The sequence below is a fragment of the Semicossyphus pulcher genome, unplaced genomic scaffold, assembly GCF_022749685.1.
Source record: "Semicossyphus pulcher isolate SPU_LCO1_2020_fin unplaced genomic scaffold, fSemPul1.0.p SCAF_15, whole genome shotgun sequence".
In the NCBI taxonomy this organism is placed as follows: Eukaryota; Metazoa; Chordata; class Actinopteri; order Labriformes; family Labridae; genus Semicossyphus; species Semicossyphus pulcher.
This window is the reverse complement of record NW_027211659.1, coordinates 8,302,691-8,329,864: the sequence shown is the minus strand read 5'-3', so window position 1 is coordinate 8,329,864 and position 27,174 is coordinate 8,302,691. Positions and strand designations below refer to the sequence as shown.

Sequence of the window (27,174 nt, the reverse complement as noted above, 5' to 3'; positions counted from 1 at the left end):
CTAAAGTACCAAACGTTTACAGCTTCAGTGTTAATTGCTGTTTACTTTCTCCTTTACATATAACTTAAATTATACAGCAGTTAGTTCTGACCAAGTAATCTGATTGGACAAGAGGCATTCCATGAGTGGTGATATCATCAACATCACTGGTACTTCTCACTCTGTGTATCACTCCGCCTCAGCCAGGTGTTCTGAATACTGTTAATTAACGTTACAGCAGATCGTGTATGTTTATGTAAAAAAAAAATGGACATAAAAAAACACATAAATAAATAAACACAAAACACATAAATAAACACAATAAAACAGATAAGTGTACATCATACAAAGTAGCTGATCTGTGGTGACCTGTGGACACAGAATGCAGGAGAATGTTTGGGTTGCTCGGCAACAACAGTCCAGTTTCAGTTCAGTTGTGCGGCCTCGTGCCTACGACCGAATCACAGTAATGATATTCAGTAGAACATCACTCCCTCTCATGGGATGTTGCTCAAATGAAAGATCTTTGTGGGTGTTCAATGCTGTTTAAGAAAAACAGTGCAGTGAGAATTTGCGATGGTTATTTTTACTTTTTATTTATAAATCTCCGCCACTCTGCAAAATTACGTAACATTGTAAGACTATTAAGATAGAGACACTGTAGATTTCCTTTTTTCAGATTGTATCAGAGCTGGACTAAAGATGTAGTTCTTTCATGATCAGTGTAACAAACATTAAAGCCAGTAGACTTTTCTTTTTGTTGTCGTTGATTGCGTGCGATTCTATCACGGCTGTCACGGCTGTCACGGCTGTCTCGGCGCTGCCATCAGTGTAGTTAGAATAATAGTTGGCGAGGCAGTTTGCTTTGAGGTCAGTCAGTACGATATTTTAAGCAACACTGAGGGCACTGATTCTAATGTCAACAGGCATTAGCTTTACATAACATGCACACACGCAAACACAGAGAAAAGATATCTAAATACCTCAGTCAGCATCCCTTCTGCACTTTCTGCTCTATTCCTGCTGCTTTTGGTTCCACATCTTCATCTCTCTCTCCTCTTTCAGGCTGCTGTCTCAGCTGGACGAGACGGAGCGGGCTTTCGATGAGTTCTGGGTGAGACATCACACCAAACTGCAGCAGTGTCTCCAGCTGCGTCACTTTGAGCACAACTACAGAGAGGTGAGCGGTTAAATCAGGTGAACTTCAGCATGAGTGCACAGCATAACTCCTCTTTTAGACTTAAAAACTGACTGTGTTGCTTCCGGCTGCAGGTGAGGGCTCTGCTGGATCAGGTGTCTGAGAAACTTACAACCTTCTCTGAGGTGGGGATCAGCCCGGCTCATGCTGAACACATCTTCAGTGAACTCACCACCTTCGAGTTGAGAGTCAGTGTAAGTCAAACCCAGCCCTTCACAATAAAAGCTTTGTCACGACCAGTGCAGGAAAAGAAAACAGAGACGTACACAGATATGAAAGCTTTGAAGGAGAATCTGATGGAGGTAATAATAACTGTCTCCCCACGCTGGTCCACAGGAGGTGCTGGACAGAGCCCTGTCTTTGGCTGGCGACGGTGAAGATCTGATCCAGAACTCCCACTATGCTGAAGACTCCATTCAGCCCAAATGCAGCGAGCTCAGAGCGATCAGTGAGACTGAGAGCAGCAGCCTGCAGGCCAAGAAGGACCACCTCCTCAAAGCCAAGGAGCTGCACCACCGCCTGGAGACGGTGAGGAGACGAGGAGACAGGCAAAGTGAAGTTGCCTTGTTTTGTGTTTTTACTGACTCTTCCTGTTCTGTTTTCCCCCTTAGGCCTGTAAATGGGTCGATGAAGGTATTTACCTGCTGGCGTCCCAGCCTGTTGACAAGTGTCAATCACACGAGGGGGCGGAGTTAGCCCTGCAGGAGCTGGAGCGTTACCTGGATAACGAAAGCCAGAACCAGCTGACGGAACTCGGCACCATCTGGAGCGAATATGAGGCCGTGATCAACCAGCAGTTCAGGGTAAATATAGATGCTGCATTTTTATACATCGCTGTGTCAGATGGGTTGTGGAAAACGGATACCAACAGTTTTAACACCTGTCCCACACCTGAGTTTTACAAATATTTGACCACATTCTCTCAGAAATGCATTTAATTTTTTTGTGATTAAATATTGAGTGGGTTTTAACAGACAAACAAGAATAAACACAACAAACAATGGAATATACAATGCATAAATACATCACTTACAATAAGAAAATCATATTAACAACTTAACAGCAAGAAAAGTCTAAATACATAAAAATACTGGCTTAAAAATACCTGATTGTTACAGAAAACTTTGGGTATTTACACTCCTCTGTTAACCTCCTGTGTTTCAGGACCAAGTGGAGAAGGTTTTCCAGAAGCAGACGTCCATGCAGGAGATGTTTGACAAGAGGAGGATCAGCCTGAAGAAGCTCGCAGCCAAACAGACGAGGCCGGTGCAGTCGGTCGCCCCCCGACCTGAAGCCTTCATCAAATCCCCTCTGAGCTCGCCTGGTTAGTCTCTACGCACATCCACACCTGGACTACTTATTGTACTCTTTGTACTTTGAACAACCATTATGCTATACAAGTTACTTCCACTGACACATATAATAGCATAGAAATAGCCACGTTTATTCTGACTTGTTTACCTCTTTACGTCCTCAGCACACAGAGCTCAGCAGGAGAAGAACAGCTCAGAGATAGACTCCGGGAACAACTGTGACAAAGTGAGTCAACTATTGTGTCTACATGCTTTCCCTCCAGTTTCCTCTCACTTAACACAGTAATCTGATATTTGTTTTTTCCCCACCAGGTTAACGGCCCTCTGCAGAACGGAGACAGCAACAGCAGACACGCCTCTCTGTCCGAGGAGGAGGAGAACCTGGCCGTGCTGAGGAGGTGAGGGATCAGCCGCTGCTTTTTCATCTGTAATCAAAATTACACAGCAGATGGACCGAGCGAAATCAGTCTTTGCATTACCTATAGAGCTGCGTGTCTGCACCAGATGCTTCTTTTGTTCACTCCATTCTCTCCTTGTCTGCAGGCACGTCATGAACGAGCTGCTAGAAACTGAGAGGGCCTACGTGGAGGAGCTGCTCTGTGTATTACAGGTGCTTATTCCCTCCACACATCATGTTTATTCTTCTCTTTTATTGTTTTTTTTTTACATGGTTTTGTTTTTGTGCGTTTGCAGGGATATGCCTCTGAGATGGATAATCCAGCGATGGTGAACCTTATGCCTGCTCCCCTGCAGAACAAAAAGGAGGTTCTGTTTGGCAACATGCCAGAAATCTACCACTTCCATAAGAGGTGCAGGATCGCCATCTGGCTGTCATTCATGATATCCATGCAGTGGGACTTACTGTACATGTTCCTCGTCGTCTTTTCTGTCATACATCTTTTAATAATGTTGTGATTTTTTTCATGTTTTCCAGGACTTTTCTGAGGGAGTTGGAGCAGTACACAGACTGCCCAGAGTTGGTTGGACGCTGTTTTCTTGAGAGGGTGAGGGATTTGTGAGATTTCCATCACAGAGATGTGAACCCAGTTGTGCCGATTAAGATGTTTCTAATTGTTTTCTCTGCCTCCCCCTAGATGACAGACCTGCAGATCTACGAGAAGTACTGCCACAACAAGCCTCGCTCTGAAAGCCTTTGGAGGCAGTGCTCAGACTGCGCCTTCTTCCAGGTGAACACAGTCAGCAGCACCTTCTATTTTTAAAGCCAATTTTCTTCCTTGTGTTTTAATTTGACACAATTCTTTATTTTATGTCCATCAGGAGTGTCAGAAAAAGCTGGAGCACAAACTGGGCTTAGACTCATATCTGCTGAAGCCTGTTCAGAGGATTACCAAATATCAGCTGCTACTGAAGGTATGATACAGGCATGATCTGTGGGCTGATTCTTTAATGGGGATTCCTCCTCTTCAGCCAATCACCATATTCACACAGCGGCCATTTTCCTCCACTTCTCTGGAAATAAGCAACTTAAAAGACATTATTAGTGAAAATAAGGCGGAAAATTTGGCTATATTTCAAAGTATAGCAACATGTTTGATTACCCATTAGCTTCCTTGGGACAACAGTTGATGCTAGCACTACTAGACAAGATTATTGTTGTTTGTTGTTCACAGTGAAAAAGTTAAAACTGCATAATTCCGTGTTTTTCCAGAATGACATTATTAAAAAGATCGCCTCTGAAATGGGCCGTTCAGAACAGCTGCAGGTTTCTACGTAGAACCTTGCTTCAGCTGAAATCGACCAATCGTCATTCACCGTCACCTCAGGCTGCCTTCATGCACTAGCTTGGCCGAATAACCGACCCTAGAGCAGCCATGTTTTCTACAACTTTGGAGTGACAGTGCAGTGCGGGGCTCCCCCACGTGGGATCGCACACATGGGGGAGGGGCTACGCGGTCACTCCAAATACCGTCAGCCAATCGTGGCTAAGATCTGACCTTTGAACGGCAAAACAGCTTGTTTGTTTCAGGAGGAATGAGAGGCTCTTAAAATAATTAAATTAAAATATGTATACAATTTTCAAACATAATTCAAAAACACTTTAGAATAATAGAACACTTACTGCATAGCTAAAATATGTCCCCTTAAAGTCGTGTTTCAAGCTAACACTATGTTAGCTAGGAATGTAAGCCTTTGTGTTAAACTACCTATAAGAAATATTAGCTTTCAGGCATTTTCTAGCTAACGTTTGCTAGTAAGTGGCTGGATGCTAACTGCTAGCTGTTAGCTGTTGTATGATTTAGCTAGTGGGTTATCTAATATGTTGTTTTGCCTTGAAATATCACCACATTTCCCTCCTGATTTTCACTGCTGAAAATGGTGAATTTGTAGTTTGTCAGAAGCCCTAAATCTATAAAGCTAACAACCTGGAACACAGCAGTAAGACATTATAACAGCATCTAAGCTTGACCTCCGAGGAAAATGGCCTCCGTGTGAATGTGGTGAATGTGGTGAACTGCTACGAGCTGCATGTTCATCATGTTTCTGCCCACAGGAAATGCTGAAGTACAGTAAGAGCTGTGAAGGGGCTGATGACCTGCAGGAGGCTCTCACCTCCATCTTAGGCATCCTCAAGGCTGTTAATGACTCCATGCACCTCATCGCCATTACAGGTTACGAGGTGAGACTCTAAACAGGACGCAGGCAACACACAGGAGATGCTTGATATAGGCCACTACATTTTCCATGAGAATACAGACACATTATTCAGGATCCAGACCCTCCAGACGAACACAAACTAGACAGAAAACAGATGCATTAAATTGAACAGATATTTAAAAATCTAATTACGGCCTCTCTGCAGTATTATCAAACATGCAGTATGCGGTCGGTCAGCTCTGCTCTCTCCTTTCTCAGGGTAATCTGAGTGAGCTGGGTAAGCTGCTAATGCAGGGGTCGTTCAGCGTGTGGACGGAGCACAAGAAAGGCCACGCCAAGGTGAAGGACCTGGCCCGTTTCAAGCCCATGCAGAGGCACATCTTCCTGCACGAGAAGGCCCTGCTCTTCTGCAAGAGGAGGGAGGAGAACGGGGAGGGCTACGAGAAAGCACCCTCGTACAGCTTCAAGCAAACTCTGAGCGTGAGCACGTTTTCTCTTACTCTGCCATCTTTTTGTTTTTTAATGAAACTTTTTATATTTACGCCTTGATTTCTTTTGAACAGATGAGCGCTGTCGGCATTACTGAGAATGCAAAGGGAGACAATAAGAAGTTTGAAATCTGGTGCAACTCTAGAGAAGAGGTCTATATTGTTCAGGTATGTTATCACATAAATAAACATTTAAATTAACTTTTTTTATTGTCAGCAAATGAGCAAACTTCTGAGTTTTTTGTATGTAGTCCAAGCCTGCTGTCTCTTAGCTATATTCTGTTCTAGTCAAGTCATCGCACGTCATCTAAGCTTACTTTTAGTATAGAGCAGGGCAGACGTTACTCTTTGAAACAGTGATTTTCATTTGGTCTCGCCTCAGGACCAACCACCACTTCTTTCATGAGGAATCGCCACCCGAATAAGTCACATTTATTGAATTAAAATCTGTGCCGTTTGGACCTAAATGGAACGAAACATCACAGTATGTCAGCATCACGAAACACAACAGTATAATAGTCGGCCAAAATGACAAGCAGGCAACATATTCCCTCTACAGTTCATTCAATGAACCACCTTTTTCAACAGAAATTAACTGAAAAAGTGCAACATAAGTGCAACTGCTGTAGGGCTCATCAAGTTTCAACAATGTAAATGTAACTATACCTGAGATTACTACTACTGCCCGCACGTCAAAGGATACCTTTGTCCTTCAAAATAAAAGCACAGCAAAGACTTTTTTTTTTTCAAGCACACATCCGCGACCCACTGAAAACAGCTCAGGGACCCACTTCTGGGTCCCGACCCACCAGTTGATAACCAGGGCTGTAGAATATAATAGACAGAGATCAAAAAGTCATCACCAAAACCTCTGGAACATCCACCAAACGAGACTAAAACATACCTGCAAAATATTCAACCCAGAAACCAAAGCAACCAATTGAACATCTCCCAAGCAAGAGGGCCAGCTGTTTTAAGTAATAACTAAACCTTTAGAAAGACAAACAATTCTTTATTTGTGACCATTTTTAATCATTTACAAATGTACTTGATGATGGCAGAGTATGAGAGTTATTAGGTATACTTTTATTAAGTTTTAACAAAAAATAACTGTACCAAAAAACAGGGATTATCCATGAAGTAAAATTAATACATTTTTATTGATATAGCGGCAAATCAAGGCAAAGTTATCTCAAGACACTTTACAGAAAGAGCAGGTCTAGACCGAGAGAGAGACCCCACATGAATCCAATAAGAGCAGCAACATCGGGCAACAGAGGCAAGAAAAACTGAGCACAACCAGGCTCATGTTGAACAGCCATCTGCCTCGATGTAATGTATTGTGTTTGAAAGATTTGGCATGCATATGGATCTCTCGCTCCAGTTAACAGTGGTAAGCATTATACAGTTTACACTGAGCCTTTTATGACTCTTTGTCTTTTTTCAGGCACCAACGGCTGAAGTCAAAACCACTTGGGTGAATGAGATCCGGAAGGTTCTGACGACCCAGCTGGAAGCATGCAGAGGTACTGAGAGAGGATGCACTCTGAAACCTGTTTATAATTGTAATCTTTATGTTTAACCAGAAACTATAATTGTTTTGAAGTGGTCGCTCTCCCTCTCTGTGTTACAAAAGCCAGCCAGCAGAGGGTGCCAGACCAGGTTTTCCAGTTCCCTCCTGTTCCCAGTGGAACGGTCAGTCTCAGGTAAGCCTGTGTTCCCTGCATCTTTTATTCACTCTCACTTTCATTGGACAATTAAATTTTTTTTCTGAGGACAGTTTAAGTTACTTATGGTCAAATTTGCTCCCCTGACAGTCCATTCAAGTCCGGTCAGAAGAGCTTTAAAAGGGGAGAGGAGAAGAAAGCCGAGCCCTGCAGCCCTGATGCCAACTCCTCTTCTTCACCAAAGCCCACAGGAAAAGGTGAGGAGAGAGGCGAAGAGGCATCCAACTAAAACGTTTAAATGTTCCTTTAGCTTTAGTGCATGTTATGTACAAATTACACCAACTATTGTGTGACTCTGATGTCTGAACCTTTGTCTTTTCCACTGTGTCAAATAACTTATTTCCCCCCTGTGCTGATGCTTAACTCCATCCTTCCTTCCCTCTCTTTGTCTGTCCCTTCTCTTTTCCTCCGGGTCAGACGAGGCTGTGACAAGCCCTACCTCAGACAGAGCTGCTGTGGCTAAAAAGCGCTTTACTTTACAGGGCTTCAGTAACCTCAAAGCTCAGAAAGGTAACTGCAGGCCATTGTTAGTTTCATGCCATTAATTCCCCGGTGTCACGTCATCTTCTGCCTTTCTGAAGTGAAAGTCTGTTTCGGTTCAGTCAAAGCCAAACAATTTTGTTGTGTCATTTCAAGTATAGAGTTAGGTTGGAAATGTGTCGTACCCTCCCTGTAAAACCACAATTTGATCTTTTTATCCTTTCATTTTATAAAAGATGAAACCAGCTAGATTTCACATGCAAGCTAGTTAGTTTTAGCTGTGCTGTAAGACAGATTTTATCAATATCTTTTGTAAAACATGGGCTAGACTTTTTTCCTGAGTTTACAGTTTCTATGCTAAGATAAGCTAGTGTCTTTTTTATTGTTAAGATTGGAAATTAGAGATTGGTATTGACTTTAAAGATATGATCTCGAAGATTTCAGTTTCGTTCTCTTTGGCGGCACCTTCTGGCGATAAATGGTAATTGCGGGAGTACACGTCCTACATAACCAGACGTCTACGGTCGGCTCCCTTTGTTACAGTTACCTTTTTAGACTGTTTGTCTTCATCTGAGCGTCGAATTTGTTTCTTTTTCTTTGGATTTTCACTTATTTTTGAAGTTGTATCTGTAGTCATCGATCTTTTCTTTGTTTGTTCAGCCATAGTAGATTACTGTTTACTCGCAACACTTGCAGAGAGCGGAAAAGCAGCCGCTTAGCTCCGCCTACCCTCTCTGGCAGACCAACCACTGCTGGCTGATGGACAACGTGTCACTAACTGGGCGCTGCTTGTGATTTTTTTATGCGAAAGTCGCCACAGATAGCCAGTCTGTAATATTGCAAATGCACAGGCTTTCATCAGTGAGCCATTGTGTTACCTCATTCGGCGATAGATAGTGACTTTAACAGACATTAATTTAAATGAAAATCTTCGAGATTATATCATTAACATCTCACTGAAAGCATATTCCCAAAATCTTTTACAATATCCTAGCCTCTGTAGGACAATATTTATATATATATTTTGCGAGTCAAATCCTGCATGCTTCCCTCCACAGAGCCCTCAGCTAACGACGATAAAAGTTTCACATTACCCATCACGATCCTGCTGTCAACAGGTATCTCGCAGATGTAGACCCCGATTTTATTCAGTCCAGCCTTTTTGTCGCAGGAAAAGCACAGGTGTCATTAAAAATATCAAAAATGTCTCCCTCATGTTTAAATATCCGAGGGGCCAATGACAGTGTGACGTTGAGTCAGCGTGCACAATACCAGGACCCTGACACAGAAGCAGATCAATGCGTTATCACTGTGTTATATGCACCTTTGCTCTTCCTGCTGTGACATATCAAAGCGCCTTCTATGGTAGCCTCTTCAGTCCAAAAAGCATCACAACTCTGAGCTGGATTTTCCTTTATTAGTTTTTACCTCTGTGTTAGTTGTCTTTCCTCAACCTTTCCAGCCTTTTGTTCATGTGTGTCATTTTAGTCAGAGCTCAGAATTGTTAGTCTCCTATGTGTTCTCCGTCTTTTCTTGATAAAATGACCTTTTTGAATGTTTTCATGATTTCTCTCCGGCCTCAACAACCATCCTTGTCTCTCCTCTTTCCTGCTTGGTTCCAGGATCTCCCACAAGCCCCGATCACAAGACGAAACGCCAGAGCGATCCCACGCCATTCGGCTTTAAAGGTAGCTAGCATGTTCAATGAATACCTGCGTGCTCTCCCTGTCTGGTTCGTTGTTCGACCATGATTCCTGAGCGCAGTCTCTGATAATGAGTGTCAGTGGCTGTGGCTGCTGCCGGGTTAGTGACTAGCTGTGTTTTTTTATCGCCAGATCCAGGTCCTCCCCCGCTCCACCTGAGCAGGGCCAGGTGGTTCAGCACCTCTAGTCTCTTACAGACAAAGTGGAGAGGTACACTCAGGCCAAATGTTTCACCACTACAAACACTATCAGTTTTTGCTTTGCCGTTCCACACCTCCCTCTTCCTGTTAGGCCTAGTGAAACCATAGACACTGATATGGAGGGATTTTTGCCTGCCACTTTTCCTTTGCTTGAGTCAGGGTGTTTAGAAAACGAAGGTGCATGCCTGTCTCCCCGGTCCTTTTAGTTATAGACGTTTCACGCTGGGATTCCTGGGATTAGCGGTTTTTCCTTCTCTGTTTTGAAAGAGCTTTTTGTCTCACTCTCTCACACTTTTAGTCTTTCTCTCTCTCACTGCTGGTCACGCGCACACTGAGCAGCAGCAGAAGCTAAGTGTTGCTGTAAACTAAACACACTGTGTCTTTGTCTTCCCTTCAGGCTGGAACAAAACCTCCCTGTCGCTGGACGCATCAGAGGAGCATGACGGTTATTCCAGCGCCGATGATCCGCTAAACTCTGACCCCGAGGACGACAGCGGAAAGAAGCTGGTGAGTCACTGTGTTTGACTATGTAAGCCATTATTGTCATTTTATTAACCACATTGTGGGGACAAAAATATGTATACATGGTAAAACAAAAGCCCCTCCTATACCATAGATTTTTTGTTAAATTTAGGGCTTAGTGTTAGAATTAGGGATGCAGAGTTTATGATTAAGGTAAATATAAGGTAATAAATATGACGTCCAGTGTCCCTAAAAGTGACATTAATAGGTCTGTCTGTGTGTGCATGTGTGAGACTTATTTATATGGCCTGAACAAGAAATTTGAAATAGAATGTAAATATTGGCAGCTGAATTAATAATGTAATAAGATCATAATGATGTATTTAATTATAAGCACTCATTTGCCCCTACAATGTACTTTAAGTAAAATATTCTTCCGTCTGCAGAGTTCGGTGATAATTCGCTGTTGTTTGAATTTAACTAGCAGCCCCTTTTTATTAACAAATACGGCTGAGTGCAGCTTTAAAGTTGACACGTACATATCATGTTTTGTTTCCCGTCTTATGTTTGAACAGTGTGCTGGTAAATACACCGTGATTGCCGACTATGAGAAGGACGGCGCACAGGAGCTCTCGGTGAAGAGCGGAGACATGGTGCAGCTGGTGAAGGAGGGAGATGACCAACAGTGGTGAGAATGCAGCCCTACTAATACCTATACGGAAACATACAGTATATGTCTATAAATACTGCTATAACAGTGCGTGTGCGTGTGTGGTCTTGCAGGTTTGTACGCAATTTGAGCACTTCTAAGGAGGGCTGGATCGCAGCTGCTAATCTTATCACAATTATTGGAAAGTCCAAGTCTTGCCAGTCTCTCACCAGCTCAGGTATTTAAAATATATATATATTTTGGTGACTTATCCTCACACACACTCTTGTTTTTTGATGTTTTGGGACTTATCACTTCCTGGTTATAATATCGATGTGGGGACTTTTTCCAGACACGTACTTTCTGGTTTTGATGCCGATGTGGGGTCTTTTCCAGACATGTACTTTCTGGTTTTGATGCCGATGTTGGGACTTTTCCCGACACATGCTTTCTGGTTTTGATGTCGATGTTGGGACTTTCCCGACACATGCTTTCTGGTTTTGATTTGAATGTGAGGACATTTACAGATACAAACTTTTTGGATTAAATGTTGACGGAGAGACATTTTCTGACACACACTTTCTAGTTTAAATATTAATGTGGGGACTTTTGCAGACACATACTTTCTGGTTTTAATGTCAATCTAGAGATTTTTTTTTCAGACGCACATTTTCTGGTTTAATGTTTCTAATAAAGTGTTTGTGCCACATGTCAGATCCGACATTAATCCTCAATAAATGTATGTACTCCTAACAGAAGGCAGTGGCTCGGGTAACCTCAGCACATCGTCCAGCTGCAGCGAGACCTACACCAGCTTCTCTGACATCAAACCTTGAACTCTGCACTTCCTCCATCACCAAACTGCCCTTGCAAAAGCTAGCATCATGTGGCTATCTGTGCTGTATTGCCAACATTGGTATTCATACAAACTTCACCAGGTTTTCACAGAAAAGCTGTATTTTTTCATTTTTTTAAATCACACACATGCACCAGTTACTACTATGATATGTCAAACGTGCACACATGAAGTGAAGATACCGAACAGTAAAATATACACCATGAAAAAACACTTTCACAATATAGTACAGTGGTCCTTCTTTCGTCACACACTTCTCGTCTGTATATTTTTTATGAGAAACAGAGAATCCCTGAGTATAATGTAATAGATGTATGAATGGGCCAGCAGGACTGATCTCAGTTAATGCATCTATTTGTGTTGACATTGAAAGTGAAGGAAGACCAGTGATCATCTTTTCTTTTCTTCTGCACTAATTCACCGAGAAGTTCTACTGTTATTCTGAAAAAGGGAAAATTATAAATACGCACAGCTTGTTTAGCTTGAATGAATGTTTTCTGAGAGTCTATTCACCCTTTGTCCTCTATTTCCCCTTTCATGTGTTTATTTATTTCTAAGAAACATTTTAATTTGCTTCTTTCGTTCTGTCTTGTTACTCTCTTCCTGTCTGGCATTTGTCTATTTGTCATCCTGCCATTAGAAACCTGTTCTGCACACCAGCTGCCCAGAATTGTGTACAAGCTTTTGTCTTTGGAGCTGTCTGACAACCTCATGGTGTAACTCTGTGGGTTTTCATGTACGCTACCATTTAAAAACGTTTCTCCTTGTGAATAATAACTGTATAGCGCTAACTTATTCCCCACAGAGGGATCATGTTCTGAATGTAGATACTGTTCATTAATATCCGTCTGTCATGAAATGTTTGTTATTTGAGATGCTATATTGTACATTAAGTATGGTGACGTCACTAATTTGTGACTTGTCTAATTTTTTTTACATAAACAACTTGTGATAACTGACTCACTGTCTCTTCCTTTGTCTTGTGTTTGTCTTTGTATGAAGATGCTTTATGTTTGGTTTTCGCCATCAGACATTTAGATTTAAAAAAATGTATTATTCTACAGCATTCGTTTATTTATTTATCGTATTTTATTTAAAAGGGACCATGTACAGTTTAAAACATAAATGTCACCATTTGATGCACCGTACCAGATTATAGCTTTAAGCTAATTTGCATCTGTAGTACCTTGGCAGGTCAGCACAAAAACAGGACAATAACAAACAGTACAGAGTAAAGTATACTACAAAGTTACACGAGAAAGAACACAGAGTAGCACATCCTAAATGCTTGTCAAATAAAATCAAGCCATAAAGACTATAAGATTGGAAGCAAGGTCGATGAGTACAGAGCTGAGCAGCTTTTAACAGACTTTTTAAGATGGTTTTGAAGATGCTGATAGAGCTGCAGCTCCTCACAGCATCAGGCAGGGTGTTCCACTGATTTGTGGCTTTTACAGAAAAAGGTGATTGCCCAAAAGCAGTTCGGCGAAATGATTCGTGAGTTCAGATATGACACAAAGGAAGAAAAGGCCTTTGATCGCCTCAGAGTGCATAAGTCATTGTCATTGGTACCGGAAATGAAAGTGAAACTAATCAACTGGGTTGCCAAGTTTGTGAAAACGAAGCACTTAAACTACTTTATATCAATCTGTAGACCAAAACTACAGTATTTCCATACAAACACTTTTGCCCTTCATTTTTAAAACAGTATGAAATAATACACAATAGAAGTTGAAATTGAACCATGAGTATTGAAACACAATAATATTTATCGAATAACAATTTACTATCATTTATCACTCAAGTCACATCAACTGTACTATTTCTGGAAATTTGGTTGGGAAGGTTTTAATGACTCAAAATGTTATGTTTACAAATAATAACACATGCAAAGTATTACACGTTATTTTTCATATTTTGTTAGACCAAATCTGACTTTTTCAAAGGCTGTGTAGATTGCTGTAAAATGAAACTTACTTTGTATACCACCACAGGAACCAGATCTTAGATAAACATAGCACTTAATTTATCATTTAAACTGATTTGTCTTATGAATAATACAGATTTTTGTTGTTAGCTAGTGAAAATCTCTAGAGAGTTGGGTTCTTATAGAGGAATTTATAAACCTCTAATATTTCTAATGCTCTAATTATCTGGTGGGGACAACACTATATATCCTTAATTATGCAAAGAAGATCAATAATAACATTTTTCAGAAGACTGAGAAACAATACAGTTATTTTTTTCCACACATTTTTTCCGCCAACGAACCTGGGGTTTCAGGGCTGTCAGCGGAGGATAAGAGGGATCGAACCTGGCAACCGCAGATTTAAGCTCCGGTTGACCAAAAACAACAGAGTGAGTAGGGCGGCTACAAAATACCCGGGACGTATTTGAAGCGACTATAACCCTGCTTTTACATGTTACATTTCCGAGAAACGAACCGTTACGCTGCCGTCAGTCGATAGAAATGGGCCGCGGTCACAGAGTGGCCTGCGTACTCTGCCAACGGTCCGAAGAGACGAAGATAACCGGACCTTTATCGACTAAAGAAGAAGTCACGGCTCATCAGGACTGTTTGGTAAATATCGGAGCAGTTAACAGGCTTTTTTCATCGAAGCCTAAAACGTAGGTAGTGTGCTACATACCGTCCATAATGCTAAAAGTAGGCAAGAGGAAAGAAAATAAACGACTTCGATGAACATTTGAAATCACCAACAGAATCCTGTTTTTGTGGCCAAGGCGCGAAGTCTGGTCCTCCTTCATACATATTGAGTTTATTAAGGATGTGGTCATGATGATGTAGAGCACATTTATGCTTTCAGGAGTTCATTTGTTTAATATTCAAATCGTTGCAAAGACCCTTTGAACTCTCCTTTCGCCATTTAAATAACTGCTGTGCAATGTAACTTAAATTAGCCTACATGGAGGCTACTTTTACTCGAGTTAGCCTACTGAATACAACTTTGAGTTTAATTCAAAGAACAGAAGACATAATATGATGCATAGTTATGGATTAAAAGACAGTAAATTGTGCAGAATTGCCCCATCTGACACCTACCCCCCACCAGCAGTTTCAGGCATTAAAAATAACTATAGAGAAATAATAAATCTTGTCACTTATAGTGGTTTGCTTTTTGTAGGTCATAGAGAGTAATCAGAATGAATCTGTCTGTTTCATAACCAGTGAAAAATTAAGTTAAAAAATCTGAATTCGTCCTCCAACAATGTTATGCACTTAGGATAATGATTGGAAAAGTACTTTTGAATTCGATTATTCAAATAATAGCGCAGAAAATAAATCAGAAACTTTTCTGATGATACAGCAAAGAAATTGCAGACATTTTAAAGGTTCTAACTTCTTAGATGTATTTTGTAAATTGAATATTTTTTGGGACTTTGGATCTGCCAAACTGTAAGCCAATTCTGAGTATTAGCAATAGTCCCTTTATATTATTACAGCTCGAAATTTCTTACCTGGATAACACTACACATTGCCATGTGACCTAATTAAAGACAAAGGTCATGTTTACAAATGTGCTAGATTTCTATGTCATTGAATTACAATAATTTGGACCACCTGTGTTTAAGCTTTGCGATCATTGTATTTTCTCCTCTCCACTCATTGTTTCTGTTTTTACAGCTTTATTCCTCCGGCATTTGTTGCCAGAACTCTCCACTGGATGATGATCTGTTTGGTTTCTCTGTGGAGGATGTGTTGAAAGAAGTCAAACGAGGAAAACTATTGGTAATTTTTTTTTTTAGCATTTTCAGATATGAACTGGCCTTATCCATTACTTGTGTGCGAGAAGCCATTTTAATGTGTTACACGCTTGTTTGAATTGCAGAAATGTTGCAGATGTAACAAATCTGGCGCAACAGCTGGGTGTGAAGTTGGACGCTGCAAGAAGTCCTACCACTACCCGTGTGCTGTTGAGGAAAAAGCTCACCTTGTTGACGATAAAGAGGGGAGATATGCGTAAGTCCAGCAGAAGTGCTTGTGCTTGTGTGTCAAAAAAAAAAAAGGAATGTATTCCAAAACATCCTTCACTGTAACTGTAGTAACTTTTAATGATTATAATTGTTATGTTTTCTTCGTGCTTTAGGCTGTACTGCGTCAAACACCATGAAATGCAAAGTAAGTGGAAATCCTTGAATTTATTCTTGCAAACTCTTGTTTTCACAGTACGCTATATCCCGTGTTGAATTGTCTTTTCACTCCCAGAAAACAATGGCTCCGTAAATGGACGTTCTCCTTCCTCTACAAAGCGCAACACTTCAGAAAGTCCCAGTGAAGCAGGACCCTCAAAGGTTTGACTGACTAAAGAACACAGATTTAAGGCACATCTCTCACAACTGCAAACTTCATAAAAGGCAGTGTAGGAGGAAAAAGTGCATTTGTTAAGGGCTATCTTCATGCATGATCATGTATAATTTGTGCCCCAGTAAGTCTTTACAGCAGCAGGATGGTTTAAATAAGACTTAAAATGTATCTGTAGTCGAAACATTTACAGTTTAAATGATAGCTGCAGAGCTGAAAACCCGGTGTAGCAAGTAACAATATCCTTGTTTTATTTCCGTGAGATAAACTGCCTTGTTTGTGAGAAGAAAGAAGGAAATATCAGCTTGGAAAGTTTGTCTAATAGCATTTTAACGTAAGTACATTTACATTTTGTAAACATCATACATCTTTAACTCAATATTTTTGTGCTAATAATCTGCCTTTAACATCAACATGTAACATCAGCACGTTTTAACCACCAGGCCTGTGTGTGTTTAGGTTGTATTGTGATAAACTCGCTCCTTCATCACATAAGAGGAACACCAACGGTGAGTCCTGCTCAGAGCGCGTGTGTCCTGTTTTAGGTTGTTGTACTTCTTTGTATAATCAATTGCATGTGTTTTTTTCCCCTCCACAGGGGATTCTTCAGGAGCCGGACCGTCTGGGTACAGCACTGACTCACCCAGCAGAATGACGCATGTATCTTCCAAGGTACACATGGAGTTACTTTAAATGAAGCCTTTTGCAACTCTATGTTATACTTTTCAGGATGATGATTAACCCTTCTGCTTTTTCTTTTGACACAGAGACAACGTCCAAGTTCTCATGACAGGTAAGTGTTTGATAATCTGCATGCTTTAAGTTGAAACATTTGTCAATAAAGTCAGCAGTTACCATTCTTAATCTTATAAATATACAAGTGTTGAAGTTATAAAGTGCCAGGAGCACAATATAACAGTTTGAAATTTCAAAAAACTTCTTCAACCTCGTAGAAGTCCCTGTGCTGGTATCAGCTTGCATAGAAAACAGAGAACCATGCATTCACTTGTGCAGATCATCAGGCACAGCTCACAGACTAACAGCACCATTCCTGTACAGGCTGCAGACTGTCACAAGCGCTAAGCGGACATGCATCCATACTTTTTATTTACTCCGTTTCCCAGTGATAACGAGTAATTTCTGGTCGTTTTCTTGACATAACAGGATAACAAAGCTGGTTTTCCCATCATAACGTATTAATTTATCTCATTATCTCGAGATGACAAAGCTTGTTTTCTCGTGGTAATGGGATAATTTTCTGCCGAAAAGAATATAATAGTCTGGTCACTGTGATATTGCATGCCGTGCTGCCATTGCCCACACTAATGAGGTAAGTAGGGCCCGTTTCTGTATTTGTTTTTTGCTGTTGCAACTCTGTGGATACGAGTTATGATCGTCTGACGTTACGGTGGTGCAGCGTTGTTATCTCATGATAACAAGATAAATAAGTCGAGATCTTGAGAAAACGACCGGAAATTACTCGTCATCACGGGAGAACAGAGTAAATAAAATGTATGGACTAGTCAATATATTCAGGGTTACGGGAAACAAAAGGTTTGCTATGCTAACTCTGAGAACGCCACAGAGGGCAACACAAAACCAGCATGAAGGAAGATATAGTGTCATTCTCAAAGGAGGGGGTCTGGGGGAACCAAACTAACAAGAAGGTTCAAACTAGCTTCTCGGGGACTATACCGTGGTCTTAAGAGGTGTGGAAGTAACATTGTCTCACAGCCTGATGGAGGGGTTCCTCAGGAAGCTTCAAAACCTTGATTAGCACATAAGTGATAGCAGCAAAGGAAAAGGAAGACACTGTGATTCACATGTTGTCCTGCTCTGAAGTTACAAGGCTTAGACTAAATTGTGTAGACAAAGTATAAAAATAAAATGAAAAGTGAATTAAACCATATAACTACAGCAAGTTACAGTTACTATAGTTTAAATGCCTGATCGCTCTCCTTTGTCCCAGTGAGGAAGAGAGCCCCTCCAAACGTAAATCCAAAAGAAGAACATCGGGACTTTCTTCAAACTCAGGTTAGCGCAACATGTACAACTTTAATCTATGTGGGTTTAGCACTCTTAAGTGCAGCAGTTAACCTACAGAAGTGTTTGATTTCCTTTTCTCTACAGATGACGATCCACCTAATTCAGAAATGGCCCCTATAGAATTTGACTTCGATGAAAGTGCAAACTCTCTTTCACAGTCTCTGGTAAGTCTGATGTTTGATTATTCCTCAGTAACATCAATATCAGACTGATGTTCAATAATGTGATATTTTTTCTCTTCTTTCTTCACCCCCAAACGGAACCTCAGTTAGACAGGTGAGCTCAATCTTCTGTAATGATACATAAATCAGTCTTGCAATATAAATTGTTTATATTCTGTTAACAGTATGGCTGGACAAAACAAGAAAGAAAAGATGTCATCTTTGGCTGTCAGATTTGTCCTTACAAATGTTGACACTTTATAGTTATATCAGTAATTTTCCATACAAACTAGAGATAGACCGATATGGTTTTTTCAGGGCCAATACAGAAACAGATTATTAGTAGTCAAGGAGGCCGATAACCGATATTTGAAGCCGATATTCATTTGCAGTAAAAATGAAAATATTGGCATCAAAATTTTGAATAATACGAACTCCAACACTTAACTTTGTTTAAATGCCTTTAATCATATGCATCGGAACCAAAATAACCCAGTTTTAAATTGATCTCTTATCGGCCGTCGGATTAAAAAATATATATATATGCCGATATGCGTCAAAATGCCGAATATCGGCGCCGATAATAAACTTGAGTCATCACCTGTCTGATAAACTGCAACGTTAGTTTTTACGACAGAAGTGTTGTTTTGGAGTGCATTAAGATGTGTATGTTCTCTTTCATGTAATAAGGATCTGTTTGTGATGTTCTCTTTTCACAGAGATGAACCTTTTGAGAGTCACACCTCAGGTAGGCTGTCACAACAGATTCATTCAGTGTTAAAAGGAAATCTAGCAGAAGTCTTCATGTCTTCTTAATGGTTTGCAAACTCCTGCTGTCTCCCAAAGGAAATCCACCGGAGGACGAGAGCCAGGGTGGAAATGAAGATGATGAAAACGATGTAACGACTGTATATTCAGTGAGTTGTTTTTTAATAGTTTTAAGGATTATGTCTTACCCTCAAAGTGTGTGTATGTCTCTGATAGCCACAGCCGCTTATACTGCCTCTATATATCATATGTGATATATAATCAGCAGTAGCAGAACAGTACTAACTCACCTGATCTGTTTTTCCTCTCAGGATGCTGAATCAGAGAGTCTGCTGCTTCCTGTGGAGATCTGCCTGGAGTCTCAGTCACTGTCAGTCACCAGTTATGACTTCTCCACTCAGACAGAAAGCTTTATAATAAAGAGTGAAGATAAAGGTGAAGTACTGCTTACTTTTGCAGTTTGTTTTCACATGAAAACAATATGAACTTGTGCGTCAGAAAGTTGTATTATTTTATGGAAGAGGTCATTCTTTAGCTAGTATTTGATGTCAAAACGCCTATGGTTTCAAGTAGAGATAGACCGATATGGTTTTTTCAGGGCTGATACCGATACCGATTATAAGTAGTCAAGGAGGCCGATAACCGATATTTGGAGCCGATATTCATTTGCAGTAAAAGTGAAAATATTGGCGTCAAAATTTTGAATAATACAAACTCCAACACTTAACTTTGTTTAAATGCCTTTAAGCATATGCATCAGAGCCAAAATAACCCCATATCGGCACCGATAATCGGCCCGGCCGATAGTCGGTCTATCCCTAGTTTCAAGTCATATTGTTGGAATTATTCAATAAATACACATTTGTAAAAGCAAAATCAGATCATGTAAGAGCGAGAGCATCTTCTCCCTTTCCCTTCAGGGTCCAGTCCTGAGCAGAGTCCAGTCCACACTCCTGCTCCACAAACCACTGAGCCCTCCGTCCCACAGCAAAGATCTGCTGCGCCCTTTCCTTCCGCTGATCGCTTTGAGTCCCGCAGTGTTACCTGCTCACCTCCCTGCACCAGCTCGACCGTTTCCCCATCTCCACCTCGACCCTTCCCTCCCTCTCCTAGGGCACTTCCGCTTCCCGACCCAGGGCCCAGCATCGACTCCGCCAGCTTCTGGAAAAGCTGCAACACTGCAGGGTGCACAGAGGCCATCTTCAGTGGATTTATTACAGAGATATATGAAATCTGTGGCCGAATTCAGTCAGACCAGGCCAGCAAGGAGGGTGAGGGAGGATACAAAGACACAGCATCTCTGTATCACACTGATTCATGTTGTTAACACCGGATTATAGAGCTCTCTCTCTCTTCCTTCTACAGATTATGATCATGCGCTAGCAGTGATGGCGGCTTCTGGGAAACTGGCAGCGCTTGTGACCACGCAGCAGAAAGGTAAAGCCTGAACAACTGAAACTTAACACTTCTAGTTATTAAATGAATGATTGATGATAGTTGAGCAAATGAGAGTCTGAGAGCTCCTAAACTGGACTCTGCGGAGAATAAACCCTCTGATTTAGGTATCAACACAACTTTTTTTTTGGTGCCACCCTCAGGCAAAATGTAATATTTGCTTCACAGTTTGCAAATGTTTTCCCCATTAGAGGTAACTAAGTTTTTTTCATAGTTTTTCTGGTCATTCATTGACATTTTCATATCTTAAAGGAGCAATTCGCCCCTGGAAAAAGCTGCTGTCAGTCAAAGCTGGTGGAAAAAGTTGTACAAACAGCTCGTGGTTTCACCCATTCTACATTCCTACAACACCCAGCATGCATTGCGCCCCTCCCTCTGAAAGGAACGGCCCAGCGAGAGACGCTGGAGTGAAATACTACTGTACAGAATCCGAAGTATGACGAGAATATATGACATCGGAGGCGGGCGTCCTAGATTGAGGAAGTGTAGATTAGCAAGCTCCCTGGCGCAAAACGCTTCATCTGGCGGAGGGTTTCCAGGGCCAATAGGAGAAGCGGATAGCGTCCTCCAAAGGCACAGAGCGAAAATGCATTTATTTTTACCATAATGGCATTAGCGCCTCATAATAGCATGATAGGACTGAGGTTGAAAATTGGCCAACTGGCCCTTCAAATGCTGCGCCTGTGTCTGTGGAGTTTTAGGGGGATATTGACTGCTGTATACGACCTCTCCAAAACTCTACAATTGAGATGAGTTGTTGCAATTATTTCACACTGAAGCTTTCGAAATCAATAAAGTACAGCTTTAATTTTTACATTGTAAAACAGGTTTTAAAATTCTAAAACACTAAGCTTGCCTTTTTCATTGTAATACAATTAAAGTTACTTCTAAATGTAAACTTTGTTTTACAGAGTTACAAAGAAAACAAATGGAGCTGGAAAAGGCGGCTGCAGCTATGACAGAGGTCGCCTCAGCACTGAAGAGATGAGTCCATCAGCGGCATTAAGATGATGTGGATGTGTTTACCATTTGTTTTATGATCTCTGTGAGTGGTTTGTGTGTGTCGTGATTCTCATATGTACATTTTTAGCATTTTATATGAAGACTTCTTTTTTGTATTTTTAAATTGATTATGCCTTAATGTGAAAGACAGTTGCTAGGGTCGGAGTTGAAAAAACATACATCGGTATTTATCAAATCACAGATTTTAGTTTTCTCTTTAAAGTTTGGAACAAACTTCAAAAGGTACAAAGACAGGACACATTTGACAACATGTTCTTAATACTTAATTCTACAGAATAAAACCATGTATAAATGAATATTACGTTTTACATTTTATTTTATTTATGATTTCAAATTTGTGACAATTTAGAGTAGCCAATTAACCTATGCTGCATGTCTTTGGATCTGTGGGAGGAAACCGGAGCATCCCGGGGAAAACCCACTAAGGAATGGGGAGAACATACAAACTCCACACAGAAAGTTACCCACATGTGGGCAGGTTCTTCCTGTGAGGTCACAGTGCTAACCACTGCAACCGCCATGCCCACCATATGAAATAAACCCTTTTAGAGGTCTATTGTAGGTTGATGGTTTGGGGGTGGTGGGGGGGAGAAGGGAGGAGAGGGGGAAGGAGAAGGGAGGAGAGGGGGGGGGAGAAGGGAGGAGAGGGGAGGAGAAGGGAGGGAGGGGGGGGGGGGGGGGGGGGGGGGGAGAAGGGAGGAGAAGGGAGGAGAGGGGGAAGGAGAAGGGAAGAGAGGGGGAAGGAGGGGCGAGGGGAAGATGTTACTTCTTCTTCCACTTCTCAGGCTTCCTCAGCCCGAGGAAGTGTCTGGCTTGTTTCCACAAGGAGGGCTGCCGCGGCGTATCCTCTTGAGGCTGCACTTCAGACACTACGTCCTCCTCAGCGAGTTGGGGTTGCGACATTCCTGAAGTTCCGGCGCTTGCATGGGTGATGGTGTCCATGCATTGCTGGTCTTCAATCTCCACACACCTCGACCTCTTCCGTCTTGGAGGCTGATCGTCCTCCCTGTCCGCTTGCAGTTTGTCCTGAAGCTCCGTGTTGTGTGAGAGCTGGGTGCTAAGAGCGGTTTTCAGCTCCTCCAGCTCTCTACAATAACGGGTCTCCTTCTCGATGGAGTTCTTCTGCAGGGTGTTAATCTCCTCCGCCTTCTGTTGCTGAATGATGCCCATTTCAGCCTCCAAGTTCCAGATGAGAACCTGGTCATCCGCCTGCTTGTTTAAGAGAGACTTGATTTGGTTCTCAAGTTCTCGCTGATTGCTCTCAGCCTGCTGTCTCGCAGTGAGCACATCAGTTTCATAGCGCTGGCAGAGTTCATGCTGTGACACTCGCAAGCTCTCCAGTTGTCCTTGGAGTAGCTTGCTGTTGTTCTTTTCCTCCTGGAGCTCAGCTGTGAACTTCTCTTGGCAGATGTTATGGGCCACTTGTAGCTCCTTGTAATCTTTCTCGATGAGTTTCTGAACGCATAGCTGAGTTTTTAACTCCTCAAGCTCGGTCCAGAACTGTTTCTCATTCAAAAAAGACTTTTGCTGCAAGTTGCCAATCTCCTCTGCCATTGTCTGCCGGAGGGCGTCCTGTTCAGCCCGCAAGGTCATAATCACATGCTGGTCCTGTGCAACTCTTTCAGCATGAGCCTCCACTTGTTGTTGGAGCTCACACTTAAGAGCCTCCACCAGCTGTCTGGAACTGAGGACGTCTGTTTCATACCTGAGGCTTAGCTCATGGTGAGAAACTTTCTTCTCCTCCAGTTCTTCTTGGAAGACCTTGCTATTCTCCCTCTCCGCCTGGAGTTGTGCGGTAAACCTCTCCGTGCCTACCAAGTGTGCCACTTGCAGCTCTTCGTAGTCGGCATGAAGCAGTTTTTTCTTTTTTTGCCGAGTGGTGTCCCTCACCTGCTTGGCAATCTTGGTGACGCTAAGAGTTTCCTCACGGCTGTACTTCTCCAGCCTCTCCAGGTCTCTCTTGGTGTCTTTTCCCCTGTTGATGTACATTTCCTTCAGGGATTTTTGTTTCACCAAGTTTTTCTTGATCTCCTCCAACTCTTGGCTGATGAGGAGTTTCTCCTTCCTCTCCTTGCAACAGTGAGCCCTCTCTCTCTCCAGCAATTCAGTGAGCTGGCGCACATCTCGACGAAGGGTTTCAAGCTCCATCGAGTTTGTGCCCTGTGCTCTACCTGAGGCCTGCTGTCTGAAGGGCCTCCTGTTCCTGTTCTGGTTCACTGGTCGCTGCATCTTTTGGCTGGTTTTCTGACGATTAGAAGTTGTTTCTATCTGCGGTCTGCCTTTGTTATCAATTCACTAGTTGTCTTTCTGACAGTGGTAGCACTTGTTGAAAGGTTCGAAATGATATGACTCTCTGCACAGCTGCACTCCTATTTATAAAATCTTTATGATGTCATCAAACGCATGGAATTTTTCCTTTGATGACAGTTCCACTTCTACTCTTTGTTTTTCTGCTTGTTTACATTCAAATCAAAATATGAGACTTGTCCTTAAAGTGGCAGTAAGCAACATGAACATTCCAATGGAAATGCTGACACAAGTCACGTAGAAGCCGGAATGTTTTAGTTTGTACAGAGTCGCAGTGATTGGCCAGTTATGTGGAACGCTAACCCTGATTGGTTGTTTGATTCAGAACAGACACATTTTGTAACAAACTAAATACAAAGGGGCGGGCGTTCACAATCACAGATCAGCAATCAACATCATTTCAATTGTATGTGCTCAAAATGTGTTACTTTAACCAAATTCTTATGAAATAATGTTGCTATAGCTTTAAAAAAGAAGAAACATTAAAAGGAAGACTTTAAATATGTCAAATATCTGCTTAGTACTGGGTTTGTTTATCAAATGTTTAAGCTTAACTCACATGTTGAATATTTTACTGTTGGAACAAAAAATTCTTTCACGATCTTTGTCATGTTTCTTAACGGTACATTTTTAGCATTTTATAATGACTATATTTGATTTTCTTTTATTGATTATGTGAAAGACAGTTGCTAGGGTTGGAGTTGAGAAAACGTACTGTAGCATTTATGATGTAAGGGAAAACTGGTTTCGTTTCAAACCTAAACTTAACACAGTGAAAGAATATTTGTCTTGATAATGTTTCATATCGAACTGAAACAATATGAAAGATTACTCTCGTGGAACCAAATTTGCCCGATTTTTTGAAAATGTTGTAAATGTGAAATTATTAAGTGAAACTGTTCAGTTGTTAGAAATCACATATTTCTTTCATATTCTTTTCAAAATTTTAATTTAAGCACAGAGTTTTGTTTTCTCTTTAGAGTTTGGAACAAACTTCAAAACTTTTTTGCATCACTACTTCAGCACGTTATCGGTATCTGCAGATAATGGCTTGATGGATGATTTCCTAAGGAAAGAAAAGAAAATGTAACATACAAATAAATATGGCAAAATCCAATATCATGCATCCGTACAAAAATATCTTGTTGCAGATACGTCTGTTTAAAATCCATGACCTTGATCAACAGTCACCAGATCTGAACCTCTCTGAACATCTTCGGGATCAATAATCTGTAATGCCCATGACAAAAGCAAACTCTTGGACAGCCATGTTGGAGTGATTCGTCTTCATCTTTTTTGCTTAGGTTTGAATACTGAAAAAAGACCAATACTGAGTCAAAGAGGTTTTTCTTTTTTTTATTAATTTGCTTGCAGAGTTCACAAAATGTTTCTGGCACTTTGCATAACTCAGTATCAATCTATATACATAATCATTGATTATAAAGTAGAAATGTCCTGCATAGAAGTTGGCAAATATGTACTTCAAAATACTCACAGCAGCAGTGCAGTAAATTCTAATACTGTAAAATAGTGTTTCCAACATGCACTTTGATATCATGTGGATGAAAAAAGTGTCTTTTTAAGTCGAGGCCCATCTAACTTTAGCTTCTTCAAGGACACACGCCTTTCTGTAAACTGATGTTTAATGGCTCCATTCGTTTCAGCTTGACAAGTTTAACTACCAGTTAACACCAACTGACATGTTTTGTGCGATTATAATAATATACAAACTAAGGAAGCTTTTTATGTTATGTTACGAAGGTGTAGCTGCACAATATAACACTTTCCAATTTCCAATTTTCATATCTTAAAGGAGCAATTCGCCCCTGGAAAAAGCCGCTGTCAGTCAAAGCTGGTGGAAAAAGTTGTACAAACAGCTCGTGGTTTCACCCATTCTACATTCCTACAACACCCAGCATGCATTGCGCCCCTCCCTCTGAAAGGAACGGCCCAGCGAGAGACGCTGGAGTGAAATACTACTGTTCAGAATCCAAAGTATGACGAGAATATATGACATCGGAGGCGGGCGTCCTAGATTGAGGAAGTGTAGATTAGCAAGCTCCCTGGCACAAAACGCTTCATCTGGCGGAGGGTTTCCAGGGCCAATAGGAGAAGCGGATAGCGTCCTCCAAAGGCACAGAGCGAAAATGCATTTATTTTTACCATAATGGCATTAGCGCCTCATAATAGCATGATAGGACTGAGGTTGAAAATCGGCCAACTGGCCCTTCAAATGCTGCTCCTGTGTCTGTGGAGTTTTAGGGGGATATTGACTGCGGTATACGACCTCTCCAAAACTCTACAATTGAGATGAGTTGTTGCAATTATTTCACACTGAAGCTTTCGAAATCAATAAAGTACAGCTTTAATTTTTACATTGTAAAACAGGTTTTAAAATTCTAAAACACTAAGCTTGCCTTTTTCATTGTAATACAATTATAGTTACTTCTAAATGTAAACTTTGTTTTACAGAGTTACAAAGAAAACAAATGGAGCTGGAAAAGGCGGCTGCAGCTATGACAGAGGCCGTCTCAGCACTGAAGAGATGAGTCCATCAGCGGCATTAAGATGATGTGGATGTGTTTACCATTTGTTTTATGATCTCTGTGAGTGGTTTGTGTGTGTCGTGATTCTCATATGTACATTTTTAGCATTTTATATGAAGACTTTTTTTTTGTATTTTTAAATTGATTATGCCTTAATGTGAAAGACAGTTGCTAGGGTCGGAGTTGAAAAAACATACATCGGTATTTATCAAATCACAGATTTTAGTTTTCTCTTTAAAGTTTGGAACAAACTTCAAAAGGTACAAAGACAGGACACATTTGACAACATGTTCTTAATACTTAATTCTACAGAATAAAACCATGTATAAATGAATATTACGTTTTACATTTTATTTTATTTATGATTTCAAATTTGTGACAATTTAGAGTAGCCAATTAACCTATGCTGCATGTCTTTGGATCTGTGGGAGGAAACCGGAGCATCCCGGGGAAAACCCACTAAGGAATGGGGAGAACATACAAACTCCACACAGAAAGTTACCCACATGTGGGCAGGTTCTTCCTGTGAGGTCACAGTGCTAACCACTGCAACCGCCATGCCCACCATATGAAATAAACCCTTTTAGAGGTCTATTGTAGGTTGATGGTTTGGGGGTGGTGGGGGGGAGAAGGGAGGAGAGGGGGAAGGAGAGGGGGGAGGAGAAGGGAGGAGGGGGAAGGAGAAGGGAGGAGAGGGGGGAGGAGGGGCGAGGGGAAGATGTTACTTCTTCTTCCACTTCTCAGGCTTCCTCAGCCCGAGGAAGTGTCTGGCTTGTTTCCACAAGGAGGGCTGCCGCGGCGTATCCTGTTGAGGCTGCACTTCAGACACTACGGCCTCCTCCTCAGCGAGTTGGGGTTGCGACATTCCTGAAGTTC

At 41.4% G+C, this 27,174-nt stretch overlaps 3 protein-coding genes across 7 annotated transcripts in view; all 3 read left to right on the top strand.

Moving 5' to 3' along the window:
* Window positions 1-12,624, top strand: part of mcf2lb (mcf.2 cell line derived transforming sequence-like b) — a 47,345-nt gene extending 34,721 nt beyond the window's left edge. For 2 of the 4 annotated variants that reach the window (XM_069662809.1, XM_069662807.1), the window contains exons 9-33: window positions 1,045-1,159; window positions 1,252-1,371; window positions 1,514-1,705; window positions 1,789-1,980; window positions 2,342-2,501; window positions 2,655-2,716; window positions 2,803-2,888; window positions 3,034-3,100; window positions 3,184-3,299; window positions 3,425-3,494; window positions 3,585-3,677; window positions 3,769-3,861; window positions 5,003-5,128; window positions 5,365-5,586; window positions 5,670-5,762; window positions 7,042-7,120; window positions 7,231-7,300; window positions 7,412-7,518; window positions 7,739-7,831; window positions 8,860-8,919; window positions 9,424-9,489; window positions 10,102-10,211; window positions 10,742-10,854; window positions 10,950-11,053; window positions 11,572-12,624. In XM_069662809.1, the coding sequence (XP_069518910.1) occupies window positions 1,045-1,159; window positions 1,252-1,371; window positions 1,514-1,705; window positions 1,789-1,980; window positions 2,342-2,501; window positions 2,655-2,716; window positions 2,803-2,888; window positions 3,034-3,100; window positions 3,184-3,299; window positions 3,425-3,494; window positions 3,585-3,677; window positions 3,769-3,861; window positions 5,003-5,128; window positions 5,365-5,586; window positions 5,670-5,762; window positions 7,042-7,120; window positions 7,231-7,300; window positions 7,412-7,518; window positions 7,739-7,831; window positions 8,860-8,919; window positions 9,424-9,489; window positions 10,102-10,211; window positions 10,742-10,854; window positions 10,950-11,053; window positions 11,572-11,651 (2,689 nt within the window). In that variant the 3' untranslated portion in view covers window positions 11,652-12,624. The remainder of the gene's footprint in view (window positions 1-1,044; window positions 1,160-1,251; window positions 1,372-1,513; window positions 1,706-1,788; window positions 1,981-2,341; window positions 2,502-2,654; window positions 2,717-2,802; window positions 2,889-3,033; window positions 3,101-3,183; window positions 3,300-3,424; window positions 3,495-3,584; window positions 3,678-3,768; window positions 3,862-5,002; window positions 5,129-5,364; window positions 5,587-5,669; window positions 5,763-7,041; window positions 7,121-7,230; window positions 7,301-7,411; window positions 7,519-7,738; window positions 7,832-8,859; window positions 8,920-9,423; window positions 9,490-10,101; window positions 10,212-10,741; window positions 10,855-10,949; window positions 11,054-11,571) is intronic. The other 2 variants (XM_069662808.1, XM_069662810.1) reach the window with 2 other exon arrangements.
* Window positions 12,625-14,031: 1,407 nt separating this feature from the next.
* On the top strand, window positions 14,032-18,318 carry phf11 (PHD finger protein 11). The gene is made up of 11 exons (XM_069663425.1): window positions 14,032-14,252; window positions 15,315-15,419; window positions 15,520-15,650; window positions 15,778-15,809; window positions 15,897-15,982; window positions 16,489-16,501; window positions 16,591-16,664; window positions 16,760-16,785; window positions 17,962-18,026; window positions 18,123-18,202; window positions 18,307-18,318. The coding sequence occupies exons 1-11, from the start codon at window positions 14,142-14,144 to the stop codon at window positions 18,316-18,318; spliced, it is 735 nt and encodes a 244-aa protein (XP_069519526.1). The 5' UTR covers window positions 14,032-14,141.
* Window positions 18,319-18,864: 546 nt separating this feature from the next.
* LOC138592383 (uncharacterized) lies at window positions 18,865-26,892 on the top strand. 2 transcript variants are annotated; one of them, XR_011308220.1, is made up of 7 exons: window positions 18,865-18,947; window positions 19,046-19,116; window positions 19,279-19,402; window positions 19,888-20,238; window positions 20,333-20,404; window positions 21,334-21,467; window positions 26,225-26,892. XR_011308220.1 is itself a non-coding variant. In XM_069663173.1 (6 exons), exons 1-6 carry the CDS (start codon window positions 18,902-18,904, stop codon window positions 21,408-21,410), a joined length of 741 nt encoding a protein of 246 aa, XP_069519274.1. In that variant the 5' UTR covers window positions 18,865-18,901; the 3' UTR covers window positions 21,411-22,001. The 2 variants fall into 2 exon arrangements, 1 of the variants encoding a protein (XP_069519274.1); XM_069663173.1 differs by lacking the exon at window positions 26,225-26,892 and having other exon boundaries at window positions 21,334-22,001.
* Window positions 26,893-27,174: the final 282 nt, after the last annotated feature.

Bases quoted from the DNA above. Each gene is read 5' to 3' on its own strand.
- phf11 (XM_069663425.1), top strand. From the start codon at position 14,142: ATGGGCCGCGGTCACAGAGTGGCCTGCGTACTCTGCCAACGGTCCGAA. The intron at 15,651-15,777 runs GTAAGTCCAGCA...TTCGTGCTTTAG, and splicing joins GATAAAGAGGGGAGATATGC to GCTGTACTGCGTCAAACACC. The intron at 18,027-18,122 runs GTTAGCGCAACA...TTTTCTCTACAG, and splicing joins GGGACTTTCTTCAAACTCAG to ATGACGATCCACCTAATTCA.
- LOC138592383 (XM_069663173.1), top strand. From the start codon at position 18,902: ATGTTCTCTTTTCACAGAGATGAACCTTTTGAGAGTCACACCTCAG. The intron at 19,403-19,887 runs GTGAAGTACTGC...CTTTCCCTTCAG, and splicing joins AATAAAGAGTGAAGATAAAG to GGTCCAGTCCTGAGCAGAGT. The intron at 20,405-21,333 runs GTAAAGCCTGAA...TTTGTTTTACAG, and splicing joins TGTGACCACGCAGCAGAAAG to AGTTACAAAGAAAACAAATG.